Source organism: Chiloscyllium plagiosum, unplaced genomic scaffold, assembly GCF_037043375.1.
Source record: "Chiloscyllium plagiosum isolate Xiang-an unplaced genomic scaffold, Cpla_swu_hap1 HiC_scaffold_13, whole genome shotgun sequence".
Classification (NCBI taxonomy): domain Eukaryota; kingdom Metazoa; phylum Chordata; class Chondrichthyes; order Orectolobiformes; family Hemiscylliidae; genus Chiloscyllium; species Chiloscyllium plagiosum.
The window spans coordinates 35,140,945-35,157,614 of NW_028270151.1; the positions used below are offsets into that span (position 1 = coordinate 35,140,945).

General features: G+C 42.5%; 1 protein-coding gene across 1 annotated transcript in view; it reads left to right on the top strand.

Annotated features, from left to right (window-relative positions):
- The window catches only part of cpdp (CPD photolyase), a 33,660-nt gene extending 26,588 nt beyond the window's left edge, over positions 1–7,072 (top strand). The window contains exons 8-10 of the mRNA XM_043702408.2: positions 1,816–1,937; positions 5,848–6,007; positions 6,874–7,072. Of these exons, the coding sequence (XP_043558343.1) occupies positions 1,816–1,937; positions 5,848–6,007; positions 6,874–7,016 (425 nt within the window). The 3' untranslated portion in view covers positions 7,017–7,072. The remainder of the gene's footprint in view (positions 1–1,815; positions 1,938–5,847; positions 6,008–6,873) is intronic.
- The last annotated feature ends 9,598 nt before the right edge of the window (positions 7,073–16,670 follow it).

Sequence of the window (16,670 nt, forward strand, 5' to 3'; positions counted from 1 at the left end):
AGCAGATCCATGGAATTGAATGTAATGTGTTCTCTCTTTTGATGTTGATTTGCTGTAGTGCACTCCGAAGAAAGGACCCGTATGTGTGGAATCTTAATCCCAGTTTCCCAGTAGCAGTTGTTCAAATAGACATTTATAAATATTCAGATACTTAAATAGCTTTGCACTGACGAGATCTTGCTGTATAATGTTTACTTAGGTTTCAGGATGAATGGGTTCGACTAAATTTAACAAGGTTCAATTTTTTAAAATGTTAATTAGGGTGTAATTAATGTAATCTAACATTTTCACTTGACAGCCTGGGCAAGGAATCTGCCACTGCTTTCCTGATGCATAAACTACCCCAGGACTTGCTTAGAAGAAAAGATCACAAAAGATGGAGGTTAAACACTTTCTCTTTATGGGAACAGGAGGATGATCCTCCTGGGCCATAGAAGGCATTTTCAGCCTCCTCTGGCCCAGCCTGCACTTGTGTCTCTCCTACATCAAGACCCTCTGGGATCGTGCTCACCACACTTACCCAAGTGCCAGAAATCAATTCTTGGTTCTCTGATTTCTTCTTATCCCAGAGTCAAATGGCCTCCTCTTGTTCAACTGCAGACAGTGAGTAAACCAGGGCATCATAATGACATCTCCTTTAAAATCAACATAGTTATCATTTTTAACTGTAAACCCATTTGCACTTGTTGTGACCAGGATGGGAGGACTGCACTGTCTTTCTCTAGTTCCACTACTCCAGGGTCACAACATAAATTTGATGGAGTTACCTGGTTTCAAATGTAGCAAATCATATGCTGTCTTTGTATTAGACTTAAAAGATCCATCAACTAAATTACATTATTAAATATGAAAATGTTTTATTATAAAGCAAAACATATCAAAAATGCTAAGCTAGTTAACACAGTCTTTAATGTGAAAATGGAAGTGTTCATTCCTCTCTAAATAACTCCAATGAAACATAGAAACACACAAGCACATGCACACCAGGTAGAGAGATAAAATGGATTATTCTTTGCAGAGGTTCACTTTGGGGAAAACACCTTTTGGCCAATAAGACTTAGTTCTTGCAGGCAAATGGGACCAGCTAGGAACGTTCAGATGGTGGTCAATTGAACATTCTGTAATGTTCAATTGACCACCATCTGAACGTTCCTAGCTGGTCCCATTTGCCTGCAAGAACTAAGTCTTATTGGCCAAAAGGTGTTTTCCCCAAAGTGAACCTCTGCAAAGTGTAATGTGTACATGAGTGTTACCAAATGTAAGTCCCTCGGATCTTGGCAGTCATTGCTTAGGAAACACAGTAGCAGAAGTCTTGCAGTCACTCTTCAAAAGGACAGTCAGGTTTGATGTTGGATTCACAACAAAGGTGATTCAAGAACAGGAGGTACAACTGAACAGCTTGGTCTGCCTGACCAATTGAACATCTAAACACAGTCTCCAAGCCTTCAAACAGAAATGCTTTAAACCCCAGTCATCTTAAACTCCAGTCTAGACTTTTTAGTCTAGCGCCTTCACTAAAGTAAATTCAGGCAACCAAGACCAGCAACTATCTGGAAACATGTAGTTTCTGAGAGATGCCTTGTTTAAAAGAAAAATATCCAATGTATCTTTTTTCTAAGTTATCAAAAAATTTGGTTGCCTTTATAATCCTTCAAAGTCAGCACTACAAAAAAATTAAATGTGAAGTCATAATCATAATACATTTGAAATGCCTTATATTATCTTTTAAGAAATTTAATATTCAGTGATTCTTAGGAATTTTGCAGATAGTTAAATCTGAGCATTGGTTATCCTCAAGTTATTTGTTTCTTTCAGGTGCTTCTGACTGGGCCCATAAAACTTTGAAAATGCACAGCAAAGACCAACGGCAGTATCTTTATACACTGAAAGAACTGGAAGACGGGCGAACACATGATTCCTTGTGGAATGCAGCACAGGTGTGTACAGACACTAGCAATGTTTCCTCTCTATTTTTCTTTAGTTGGGTTACAAACTTTTCTAAGCATTCATGATTTGCATTTTGATGCAAATTTCTTCAAAAGAATTGATAAAAGTGGCCAGTTTATGGCAAAAATGGTTTGATTTCCAGATCATTAGAAACTGGATATATAAGTGAGATACACATTGGTATCTTGCAAATGTCACTAGATGCTGACCTATGTAGGAGTTGCCTAGAAATTTCTTTTGAAGTTGTACTCAGTGCCCCTGGAGAAAATGGGAGGGGGAATCAGGGGAATGATCAATTGGATTGGTAGATGATTATCATTGCTCCTCAGAAGATCTAGGCCAATAGACCACTGTTACTATCACAGAATGTCCTGTCCTACCAACAGTATTGTCTTGGTAGACAATACTTAGCAGGAAGTTTGCCCAAGTTTGACCTGACTCCTTGAGATGTCAACTTTGAGAACTCTCAAGGCAATTCCTTTCTAAGTGTACACAGTGTGTGGAACTTCTGGAGGGCCTTTCCTGTTGGTAGGACAGGACATTCTGTGATAGTAACAGTGGTCTATTGGCCTAGATCTTCTGAGGAGCAATGATAATCATCTACCAATCCAATTGATCATTCCCCTGATTCCCCTACCTTTATTTCCCCTAAAGTACGAAAGAATGCAGATTTTAAAGTGGGTCAGTGGCAGGTAGTTTGAGAGCCAATAAGTAAGAGAAACTTGACTGATGTCATCCTCACCAACCTGGATATCACAAATGCATTTATCCGTGATAGTTATTGGTTATAGCGACAACCAAACACTCCTTATAGTGTTCCATTTGCTCAAGCGGATACTCTCCATTTAATTGCATGACACGATCACTAAATGGGATAAATTTTGAACAGATCTAGCAACCCAAAACCGGGCACCTGTGAGGTGCTGTGGGCCATCAAAAGGGACAGAATTGGACTCAACCACAAACTGAAACCATGTCCTGGCATATCCCCACTCTACCATTACCATCAAGCTGAGGGTCAATCCTGATTCACTGAAGAGTAGAGGAGGACATGCCAGAAACAGGACCACATATATCTAAAAATGAGATGTCAACCTGTGTGAACCTTCAACATAGAATACTCACCTACAGTTGAAACAGCATGCAATAGACAGGACTAAGCAATCTCACTACCAACAATCTGATTTAAGCACTACAGTCTTTCTGTATCCAGTTGTGAATGATGGTGAATATTGAACAACAAAAGGAAGTAGATGTTTCACAAATAATTCCATCCTTAGTGATGGGGAAGCTCAGAACATCAGTGCAAATGACAATAATGAAGCATTTGCATCCATCTTCAGGCAGAACTGCCAAGTGGATGATCCACCTTCAGGTTTCTTCTTGACGGCTGCAACACCACAGATACCAGTCTTCATGCAATTCAATCCACTGCTTGTAACATCAAGAAACAGCTGAAGACATTGGATAGGGGAATGGTTGTGGGCCCCAATAACATTCCAGCAAAAGTTCTACAGTACTAACTGCACCACTTGTCAAAATGTTCCAGTGCAGCTACAATACTGGCACCACCTTAGCAATGTAGAAAATTGCGCTAGTATATCCTCTCCACCAAAAGCAGGAAAAGTCCAACCTCTCAATTTCTGTGGCCTCCCTATTATTAGGAGAAAGTGAGGACTGCAGATGCTGGAGGTCAGAGCTGAAAATGTGTTGCTGGAAAAGCGCAGCAGGTCAGGCAGCATCCAGGGAACAGGAGAATCGACGTTTCGGGCATAAGCCAACGTCGATTCTCCTGTTCCCTGGATGCTGCCTGACCTGCAGCGCTTTTCCAGCAACACATTTTCAGCTCTGATCTCCAGCATCTGCAGTCCTCACTTTCTCCTCAAAGATTTCAACCTACTGCGAATCCTCTTACAAGGATGCCTTCCTTGAAGAAGCTCTCTTCCTCGAAGGGCTTATGCCCCAAACGTCGATTCTCCTGTTCCCTGGATGCTGCCTGACCTGCTGCGCTTTTCCAGCAACACATTTTCAGCTCCCTATTATTAGCAAAGCAATGGAAGGCTTCATCAAGCTGCACTTCCTCAGCTGCTCATTGACTTTCAGTTTGTTCTGCCAGGATCACCCAGCTCCTAATCCTATTGCAGCCTTGGTTCAAATATGGACAGGAAAACTGAACTGCAAGATGTAAAGAGAGGGTGACTATACTTAAGGTCGAGGCAGAGTGTGACTGTGTGCAGCATCAAGGAGCTTGTGCAAAACTGAATTTGTGGTGAGGGGGTAAACTCCCCATTGGTTAGAGTTAAATACACTGCTAAAGTTAAATAGGTAATTGTGGTTGTTGATAGTTAATCATCTCAGTCCTATGACATCACCAAGAGTTCCTCAAGGTAATGTCCTCACCCCATTATCTTCCATTGCTTCATCAATGACATTCCCTCCACCACAAAGTCAAAAATGGAGATGTTCACTGATGATTGCAAAATTCAACACTATTTGCAACTTCTCAGCTATTGATGTAGCCTGTCTCCGTCCTCACTACTCTCACCGATAGTAGTTCTCTCCTCCGATTCTCGAATGATATCCGGGTTCCAGATGTTTTTCATCGTCTTCAATTTGCTCAGCCTTTGTATTTTTCCCATCATGCTGCTTCCATTGAGGCGAAATGATGCGTGTAACACTTCGTCTTCCGATTTCTGTAGCTTCTCATACTTCCTCAATATCGAGATCGGGATGAACGTTGACAGACGACTTATGGCAAGGCCACCATGGCAAGTAAAATTCATGCCACATAAATGTCAGAAACTGACCATTTTCAACAGCAGACTCTAACCAAAACAGAAATAGCTGGAGACTTAACCTCTCAAGAAGGGTCGCTGGCCCCAAAATGTTGACTGTTATCTCACCTGCTGTCAGACCTGCTGAATTTCTATAGCTGTTTCTGTTTTTGTTTCAGAGATCCAACATCCACACTTCTTTCCTTTTTGTTAAGAAAAGCTAACCATCTAATCGTGTTGTTTAATGGCAACAATATCAACTAAACCCCCTACTATTCATCTGGGAAATTACCACTGACCAGAAACAGAACTGTCTAAACTAAAGACTGAAGAACAGGTCAGAAGCTGGGTTTTCTGCAGTGGGTAATTCACCACCTTTCAACTCCCCAAAGCCTGTCCACCACCTACAAGGCACAATTTGGGAGTGTGTTGAAATACTCGTTATTTGCCTGGATGAGTGCAGCTCCAACAACTGGACACCATTCGGGTCAAAGCAGCCAGCTTGATTTACTAACTACTTTCAACACAGGTGCACAGTAGCAGCACAGTGTCCCATCTATAAGATGCACTGCAGCAGCAAGTCACCATGGCTGCTTCAAACACCTTCTGAATCTGCAATGCCTACCACTTAGAATGTACTAGATCAGCAGATATTTGGGAACACCATCACCCGAAATATTCCCCTCCAAGCCACACCCTGTCCTGATTTGGAACTATTTTGCCTTTCCTTTACTGTCACAGGGTCAAATTCCAGGTGGACTGTAGAAGTTCAAGGAGATAGATCATGGCCAGCTTACCAAGGGCAATTAGTGACATGAAATGAATGCTGGCCTGCCGGTAATGTCCACCTCCTGTGAATAAGTGAGAAAAACTTATGATTATGTTTAAGGTTAAGATACTGATGCTTGTGAATCAGTTCTGAAAACAAGACATTAGTATTCAATAATTTTAGAAATTTCAGATATCAACCTGTTAAAAGACACTGTAAATAGGAAAACCCATTCAAATTATCTTGACTGTTTTGTCCAGAAGTAACATGTATGCCTATTCTGCCTGCCACTCCTAGCTGTCTTTCTGTAAAATGCAGTACTTTCAGCTGCAAACTTTTTGTTATCATTCAATGTAGCTTCAGATGATCCATGAGGGGAAGATGCATGGTTTTCTTCGAATGTACTGGGCTAAAAAGATTCTGGAATGGACTACTTCTCCTGAGGAAGCCTTGAGGTTCTCCATCTACCTGAACGATCGCTATGAACTGGATGGCAGAGATCCAAATGGATACGTAGGTAAGCACAAATTTGCTTTTATATTTATCTAAAATTTTGTGCTGCATACATACCTTATGCCTCTACCTAAATATTAGTACACAAACCAGTTAAAAATAAATTATTAGACCATTTATTGTCCCTTTAACCACTTTTAATGCTGCCTTATTTCATTGTGCTCTGTTCTTTGATTTCTCCATCCCTTACCTTAATATTGCAAAAAGGGAATCTCTGCTGATTTGTGGAATCTATTACAGTGGGTAGGCATTGAAGTGTGCTGATGAGAAAAATCCTCGGGCATTTTCAAGTGCCATTTAGCTTTGCAAAGCAAAAACAAAAGTAAATAAATTCATTTTGACATGCAGAGGAAGACCTCCAAAGAGGCTAAGTCATCTGACATATTTAAAGTGGATCTGCTCCTGACAAGGTTGCATTACATTTATCCATTCCAAGTTACACTGGAAGAGACTATCAGATTTCTAATACATGAAGCCATGCATTTCATGCATATGGCAAAGTATGTTACCAAGGAAATGCTACTTTCCCATCTGATCTAGAAGCTTCAATGGCATGAAAGTAAGGTACTAGCACTTTCGAAACAGATTCTGGTCTAAAATCTGATCCTGGTAGTAATGCTGCACCTATATTACACTGTTAACTCACTAAAATCACCATCCTTCTTTATCCCCTTTAATCTCTGACCGGAAATATAATCGTCCTGTTTCAGTTTGACAGCATCTGTGAAATATTACACGATTTCATCATTGAAATCTTGGTGACTGCCAACAAGTAAAAATAATGCCCAAAAATGCAATTTCCTGATGAACCATCACTTTTCTGCCAGCAATTATTTACTATTCATTTCTGATCAGCATTTTCTCTTATAGGTTGCATGTGGTCAATCTGTGGAATTCACGACCAAGGCTGGAAAGAGCGACCTGTTTTTGGCAAGATTCGCTACATGAATTATAATGGTTGTAAGAGGAAATTTGACATTGGTCAGTTTGAAAGAAAATACAGTTACAATTAGTTTAGAAATCCATTGTAAGTCAATATGCATCCTTTCATAAAATTGAATATTATGGATGTCTTTGTTCCGTTTCATGGCAAATTCAGGGTGTGTGGGGGGTCTAGGAGATAGATTTAGAAAGATAATCTTAAATAAAATCAAGAAAATCCCTTTTGAGTACTCAGACATACTCATAATACAGGCATTGTATCATTTATCCTGTTATATACAAAACTCCCCTTATTCTCAGTTAATTTTTTGAATGAAGCTCCTGGATCTACAAAGGCAACAGAGAAATATTCTAGAATCTCTTTACTACTACTAACCATGGCCAGTCTTGCTTTCCTCTTGATGCTTTCTTCAATTTTCATTTTGCCAGAATTATGACATTGCTTCAATGTATTGTGATGCAATATATGTTTAAAGCTATACAGAACATATTCCACCGTGACTATTGAGTTATTCTTGCTAAGGGCTTCTGCTGTCCATTGCTGGCTGCCAGTAATGTAAATGGAGCATCTGTGATCTTAACCAAATAATTTTAAAGATAAAGCAAGGCTAAAGGAAATAGGTAATTACAGCTCAGTTTTTAGCCCTGGGTTAGACAAATGGAATTTTGCACCATTGTACACAATGCCAGTTTCCTACCTCTACTAACCTGCTCCCCTCAGCCTTTTTCTGAGAGGAGGACAGGGGTGACAGGGCTGCCCTACCCTTGCAGCACTCTGAATGCATTTGTCCCAACTTTAATAGGTCACCCCATTCCCTATCCCAATTAGATGGTGAGCCTACATTGTAGCCACTCACTTGCCAATTCCAGGAAAAATCTTATCCTGGTTTGAGTAGACAGCGAGGTTACAAAAAAAAACTTTCATTTATAAAGCACTTCACGATCTTTGAAAGTCACAAAAGATTTTACAGCCAATTAAGAAGTTTTGAAATTTGTGACAATTTGTTATGTACATACTGGCTGCTGCATTTCAAACATTAAAAGTGTAATCACTGGTATAATGTTGGAAACAAACGTCCACAAATAGTAGTCTGATAAGGACCAGGTCATAAGACCATTAGACATAGGAGCACATTAAGTCTGCTCTGCCATTTAATGAGATCATGGCTCATCTGATAATACTCAACTCCACTTTCCTGATATATCACAATAACCCTTGATTCCTTTACTGATGAAAAGTCTCTCTGTCTCAGCCTTGAATATATTTAGCTGAGTCATTAAGAATTCCACAGTTCACAACCCTCAGAGAAGAAATTCGTCCTCATCTATCGTAAATATGCAGCCCCTTATTCTGAGATTGTGTCCGCTGGTCCTAGACTCTCCTACAAAGGAAAACAACTTTTCTACATCTACCTTGTCAAGTCTTCTAAGAATCTCGTATATTTCAATAAGGTCACATCTCGATTTTTAACACTCCAGTATTTAATAGACCCAAGATACTAAACTTCTCCTTATAAGACAATCCCTCCATATTTGGCAACAGCCTTGTGAACCTTTTACTGCAACCAATGCTAGTCATAGAATCACAGAGATGTACAGCATGGAAACAGACCCTCCAGTCCAATTCGTCCATGCCGACCAGATATCCTAACCTAATCTAGTTCCATTTGCCAGCACGTGGCCCATATCCCTCTTAACCCTTCCTATTCACATACCTATCCAGCTACCTTTTAAATGTTGCAATTGTACCAGCCTCTATCACTTCTACTGGCAGCTCATTCCATACACGCACCACCCTCTGCATAAAAAAGTTGCCTTTTCTAGAGAGTCATAGAGATGTACAGCATGGAAACAGACCCTTCGGTCCATGCCGACCAGATATCCCAACTCAATCTAGTCCCACCTGCCAGCACCCTGCCCATATCCCGCCAAACCCTTCCTATTCATATACTCATCCAAAAGCCTCCTAAATGTTGCAATTGTACTAGCCTCCACCACATTCTCTGGCAGCTCATTCCATACACATACCACCCTCTGCGTGAAAAAGTTGCCCCTTAGGTCTCTTTTATATCTTTATCCTCTCACCCTAAACCTATGCCCTCTAGTTCTAGACTCCCCGACTCCAGGGAAAAGACTTTGCCTATTTGTCCTATCCATGCCCCTCCTAATTTTGTAAACCTCTATAAAGTCACCCCTCAGCCTCAGATGCTCCAGGGAAAACAGCCCCAGCCTGTTCAGCCTCTCCCTGTAGCTCAGATCCTCCAACCCTGGCAACATCTTTGTAAATCTTTTCTGAACCCTTTCAAGTTTCACAACATATTTCCGATAGGAAGGAGACCAGAATTGCACGCAATATTCTAACAGTGGTCTAACCAATGTCCTGTACAGCTGCAACATGACCTCCCAAATCCTGTACTTACTACTCTGATCAATAAAGGAAAGCATACCAAACGCCTTCTTCACTATCCTATCTACTTGCGACTCCACTTTCAAGGAGCTATGAACCTGCACTCCAAGGTTTCTTTGTTCAGCAACACTCCCTAGAGCCTTACCATTAAGTGTATAAGTCCTGCTAAGATTTGCTTTCCCAAACTGCAGCACCTCGCATTTATCTGAATTAAACTCCATCTGCCATTTCTCAGCCCATTGGCCCATCTGGTCCAGATCCTGTTGTAATCTGAGGTAATCCTCTTCGCTGTCCACTACACCTCCAATTTTGGTGTCATCTGCAAACTTACTGACTGTATCTCGTATGCTCGTATCCAAATCATTTGTGTAAACGACAAAAAGTAGAGGCCCCCGCACCGATCCTTGTGGCACTCCACTGGTCACAAGCCTCCAGTCTGAAAAACAATCCTCCACCACCACCCTCTGTCTTCTATCTTTGAGTCAGTTCTGTATCCAAATGGCTAGTTCTCCCTGTATTCCATGAGATCTAACCTTGCTAATCAGTCTCCCATGGGGAACCTTGTCGAATGCCTTACTGAAGTCCATATAGATCACATCTACTGCTCAGCCCTCATCAATCTTCTTTGTTACTTCATCAAAAACCTCAATCAAGTTTGTGAGACATGATTTCCCACGCACAAAGCCAGCTGAGTATCCCGAATCAGTCCTTGCCTTTCCAAATACATGTACATCCTGTCCCTCCAGATACCCTCCAACAACTTGCCCACCACCGAGGTCAGGCTCACTGGTCTATAGTTCCCTGGCTTGTCCTTACCACCCTTCTTAAACAGTGGCACCATGTTTGCCAACCTCCAGTCTTCCGGCACCTCACCTGTGACTATCGATAATACAAATATCTCAGCAAGAGGCCCAGTAATCACTTCTCTAGCTTCCCACAGAGTTCTCAGGTACACCTGATCAGGTCCTGGGGATTTATCCACCTTTAACCGTTTCAAGACATCGAGCACATCCTCCTCTGTAATCTGGACATTTTGCAAGATTCACCATCTATTTCCCTACAGTCTATATCTTCCATATCCTTTTCCACATTAAATTCTGATGCAAAATATTCATTTAGTATCTCCCGCATTTTCTGTGGCTCCACACAAAGGCCACCTTGCTGATCTTTGAGGGGCCCTATTCCCACCCTAGTTACCCTTTTGTCCTTAATATATTTGAAAAAACCCTTTGGATTCTCCTTAATTCTATTTGCCAAAGCTATCTCATGTCCCCATTTTGCCATCCTGATTTCCCTCTTAAGTATACTCCTACTTTCTTTATACTCTAAGGATTCACTCGATCTATCCTGTCTGTACCTGACGTATGCTTCCTTCTTTTTCTTAACCAAACCCTCAATTTCTTTAGCTGAAAATGCGTTGCTGGAAAAGCGCAGCAGGTCAGGCAGCATCCAGGGAACAGGAGAATCGACGTTTCGGGCATAAGCCCTTCTTCAGGAATGAGGAAAGTTTGTCCAGCAGGCTAAGATAAAAGGTAGGGAGGAGGGACTTGGGGGAGGGGCGTCGGAAATGTGATAGGTGGAAGGAGGTCAAGGTGAGGGTGATAGGTCAGATTGGGGTGGGGGCGGAGAGGTCAGGAAGAAGATTGCAGGTTAGGAAGGCGGTGCTGAATTCGATGGATTTGACTGAGACAAGGTGGGGGGAGGGGAAATGAGGAAACTGGTGAAATCCGAGTTCATCCCTTGTGGTTGGAGGGTTCCTAGGCGGAAGATGAGGCGCTCTTCCTCCAACCGTCGTGTTGTTGTGGTCTGGCGATGGAGGAGTCCAAAGACCTGCATATCCTTGGTGGAGTGGGAGGGGGAGTTGAAGTGTTGAGCCACAGGATGGTTGGGTTGGTTGGTCCGGATGTCCCAGAGGTGTTCTCTGAAACGCTCCGCAAGTAGCCGGCCTGTCTCCCCAATATAGAGGAGGCCACATCGGGTGCAGAGGATGCAATAGATGATGTGTGTGGAGGTGCAGGTGAATCTGTGGCGGATATGGAAGTTTCCTTTAGGGCCTTGGAGGGAGGTGAGGGGGGAGGTGTGGGCGCAAGTCTTGCACCTCCTGCGGTTGCAGGGGAAGGTGCCGGGAGTGGAGGTTGGGTTGGTGGGGGGTGTGGATCTGATGAGGGAGTCACGGAGGGAATGGTCTTTTCGGAACGCTGATAGGGGAGGGGAGGGAAATATATCCTTGGTGGTGGGGTCCGTTTGGAGGTGGCGGAAATGACGGCGGATGATGCACTGTACATGGAGATTGGTGGGGTGGTAGGTGAGGACCAGTGGGGTTCTGTCCTGGTGGCAGTTGGAGGGGCGGGGCTCAAGGGCGGAGGAGCAGGAAGTGGAAGAGATGCGGTGGAGGGCATTGTCGACCTCCACTCCCAGCACCTTCCCCTGCAACCGCAGGAGGTCCAAGACTTGCGCCCACACCTCCCTCCAAGGCCCTAAAGGAAACTTCCATATCCGCCACAGATTCACCTGCACCTCCACACACATCATCTATTGCATCCTCTGCACCCGATGTGGCCTCCTCTATATTGGGGAGACAGGCCGGCTACTTGCGGAGCGTTTCAGAGAACACTTCTGGGACACCCGGACCAACCAACCCAACCACCCTGTGGCTCAACACTTCAACTCCCTCTCCCACTCCACCAAGGATATGCAGGTCTTTGGACTCCTCCATCGCCAGACCACAACAACACGACGGTTGGAGGAAGAGCGCCACAAGGGATGAACTTGAATTTCACCAGTTTCCTCATTTCCCCTCCCCCCACCTTGTCTCAGTCAAATCCATCGAATTCAGCACCGCCTTCCTAACCTGCAATCTTCTTCCTGACCTCTCCGCCCCACCCCAGTCTGACCTATCACCCTCACCTTGACCTCTTTCCACCTATCACATTTCCGACGCCCCTCCCCCAAGTCCCTCCTCCCTACCTTTTATCTTAGCCTGCTGGACAAACTTTCCTCATTCCTGAAGATGGGCTTATGCCCGAAATGTCGATTCTCCTGTTCCCTGGATGCTGCCTGACCTGCTGCGCTTTTCCAGCAACACATTTTCAGCTCTGATCTCCAGCATCTGCAGTCCTCACTTTCTCCTCAATTTCTTTAGTCATCCAGCATTCCGTATAGCTACCAGCCTTTCCTTTCACCCTGACAGGAATATACTTTCTCTGGATTCCTGTTATCTCATTTCTGAAGGCTTCCCATTTTCTAGCCGTCCCTTTTCCTGCAAACATCTGCCTCCAATCAAACTTTCAAAAGTTCTTGCCTAATACTGTCAAAATTAGCCTTTCTCCAATTTAGAACTTCAATTTTTAGATCTGGTCTATCCTTTTCCATCACTATTTAAAATGAATAGAATTATGGTCACTGTCCCCAAAGTGCTGCCCCACTGACACCTCCGTCACCTGCCCTGTCTTATTTCCCAAGAGCAGGTCAAGTTTTGCACCTTTTCTAGTAGGTGCATCCACATACTGAATCAGAAAATTGTCTTGTACACACTTAAGAAATTCCTCTCCATCTAAACCTTTAACACTATGGCAGTCCCAGTCAATGTTTGGAAAGTTAAAATCCCCTGCCATAACCACCCTATTATTCTTACAGATAGCTGAGATCTCCTGACAAGTTTGTTTCTCAATTTCCCTCTGACTATTGGGGGGTCTATAATATAATCCCAATAAGGTGATCATCCCTTTCTTATTTCTCAGTTCCACCCAAATAACTTCCCTGGATGTATTTCCGGGAATATCCTCCCTTAGCACAGCTGTAATGCTATCCCTTATCAAAAATGCCACTCCCCCTCTTTTGCCTCCCTTTCTATCCTTCCTGTAGCATTTGTATCCTGGAACATTAAGCTGCCAGTCCTGCCCATCCCTGAGCCATGTTTCTGTAATTGCTATGATATCCCAGTACCATGTTCCTAACCATGTCCTGAGTTCATCTGCCTTCCCTGTTAGGCCCCTTGCATTGAAAGAAATGCGGTTTAATTTATTAGTCCTACCTTGTCCCTGCCTGCCCTGACTGTGACTCACTTCTGTTCTCAGCTGTACCAGTCTCAGATTGATCTCTTTCCTCACTATCTCCCTGGGTTCTCCCCCCCCCCCCCCCCCATTAGTTTGAATCCTCCCAAGCAGTTCTAGCAAATTTCCCTGCTTGTATATTAGTCCCCTTTCAATTTAGGTGCAATCCATCCTTCTTGTACAGGCCACTTATACCCCAGAAGAGGTTCCAATGATCCAAAAATATGAATCCTTTTCCCATACACCAGCTCCTCAGCCATGCATTAGTCTGCTCTATCCTCCTATTCCTGCCCTCACTAGCTCATAGCACTGGGAGTAATCCAGATATTACTACCCTTGAGGACCTCCTTTTTAAATTTCTACCTAACTCTCTGTAATCTCCCTTCAGAGTCTCAACCTTTTCCCTTCCAATGTCGTTGGTTCCAATGTGGACAATGACCTCCTGCTGACTCCTCTCAGAGACATCCTTGATCCTGGCACCAGGGAAACAACACACCATTCTGCTTTTTCTCTGCTGGACACAAACGTCTGTCTGTACCTCCGACTACAGAATCCCCTAACACAATTGATCTCTTGGAAGCCGACGTGCCCCTCGTTGCATTAGAGCCAGTCTCAATACCAGAAACTCGGCTGTTTGTGCTACGTTCCCCTGAGAATCCATCACCCCCTACATTTTCCAAAACAGCATACCTGTTTGAAATGGGTATATCCACAAAAGACTCCTGCTCTAGCTGCCTACCTCTCTTACCCTTCCTGGAGTTAACCCATCTATGTGACTGTATCTGAGACTTTCCCCTCTTCCTATAACTGCCATCTATCACATACTGTTGCTGTTGCAAATTCCTCATCGCTTCTATCTGTCTCTCCAACCGATCCACGCGATCTGATAAGATTTGCATCCAACAGCATTTATGGCAGATATAATCTGCAGTAACCCTCAAACTCTCTTTAAACTCCCACATCTGACAAGAAGTACATATCACTGCAAAGGCCATTTTTGCTCCTTCAGAATCGACAGACGCAGAAAATAACACCGTCTTATTCCTCTACAAACACTGCCCCAGGTTAAAATATAAGCCATAGCTATTAACTTAAGTTTAATCAAGAGACTTGTCTCCAAAAACATATAATCAAGAAAGAATCCACTGTATCCACTACTGCAGCCTCTCTCTTGGACAGACTTAAAACAATTAACTTATCTGACTCTGTGATGTGAACTTTGCCCAACAGTTCGTCCAAGATTAGTTGTGAATTTCACTGTTTGTTAATTTTCCCAGATGCACTCCGATGTCCAACGATACACGAATTCAAACAGCAAAGCCGGTAACTGTGCAGGTTTTCTCTCTCCCTCCTGCACTGTCCTCACCCTATCTTTCCCCTCTCACCCTAAACCTATGCCCTCTAGTTCTGGACTTTCCTCACCCAGGGAAAAGACTTTGTCTATATATCCTATTCATGTCCCTCACAATTTTATAAACCTCTAGAAGATCACTTCTCAGCCTCCATCGCTCCAGGGAAAATAGCCCCAGCCTATTCAGCCTCTCCCTGTAGCTCAAATCCTCCAACCCTGGCAACATCCTTGTAAATCTTTTCTGAACCCTAGCATATCTTTCCTTAGTTAAGGAACCCAAGTTGTTCATATTATTCCAGCTGTGATCTGTCTAGTACCTTTCACAAAATATCCCTGCTTTTATATTCACTTCCCTTTGCAGTAAAGGCCAACGTTTCATTTGCCTTGCCTGTTACCCACTGAGCTTGGGTATCAGCATTTTCTGATTTATGTACTGGGACTTCCAAATCCTAGTGTTCCATTGCTTTCTGCAGTTTTCCCCATTTAAATAGTATTCAACTCTTCTATGCTTTCTGCCAAAAAGCATAACCTCGCATTTCCCCACACTATATACCAGGTACCAAGTCCCCCCCCACCAGTCATTGAAAATTTCCATATGCTACTGCAGACTATCATCCTCACCACTTGCCTTCCCTATTTTTGTTATCTACAAACTTTACTATTGTAGACTCACTTTCCTCATCCAAGTCATTAATATATAATGTAAATAATTGTGGCCAAAGTACTGATCCCTGTGGCAGCCTACTAGTTACGGGTGACCCCTTATCCCAATTCTCTTCCTTACATTAGTTGGCTAATTGTGTATCCATGCCAATATATTACCTCCAACAGCATAGATGCTTATCCTGTTATCCTAATGTGTGGTACCTTATCAAATGCCTTCTGAAAATTCAAATATACGACATCCACTGCTTCCCCTTTATCAATCCTGCTTGTTACCTCCTCAAAGAATTCTACTAAGTTTGTTAGGCATGCTTTTAACTTTGTGAAGTTATGTTGTTGACTCAGATCACACATTTCTAAATAAGGCTTTTACATTACTTATATTAGACGCTTAATGTTTTCCCAATAATAGATATCGTTAACTGACCTATACTTACCCATTTTGTGTAACCTTGCCATTCCAAATAAAGGAACTACATTAAACAGTTTTCTAGTCCACTAGGACTTTTCCAGAATATAAGGATTCCTGGAAGATTATTACCAGTGCATTCATTTCTGTAGCCTTTAAGATAATTGGATGTATCACACTGGATCCAGGGGACATATTGTTCATTAACTGCATTAGTTTCCAAGCACCTTTTCCTCTAGTGGTAGTTAATGTTTATTTCCTGCCTTTTTGCCTCTTGAATATGTAATAATTTTGGAATATCTTTAATCTTTTCTACTATTAAGGACTGATGTAAATCTTTTTGCCAACTCCAATTATACTAGGAGTAATTCCTCAGTTCATTTTGACTTGTGTGTACATTTATGACAACTTAACATATCATTTAAAAGATAGTAGCTCTCATAGCACAGCACTTTCAGCTCTGGTAGGTTAGTCTTTAGTGCTGAGGTTTTGGAATGGAACTGAAGTACAAACTCATGAGACCTGTACATTACCAATAGATACAGCTTGCAGTAAATCCTACCCTAAGATTAAATTGGGTGGTTGACAGGGGTTGAAATGGGAAGAAAAATGTACACATTTGAAATAAATACCTTAAACTGCTAGGAACAATTTTTGACTCTCAGAGCTAGAATCTTCTCATTGTTCCCTTCTAGATCTCCACATTTATATCAGCAACATAACTTGGATTGTACAGGACTTAACATGAAATTTCAGAATGAATTACTGCAGCAGGATTCATTTCAAATTATAGTGTAAACCCAGCTATTTCTTAATATTGGAGGGGTTGCTGGCAAGCTTGTG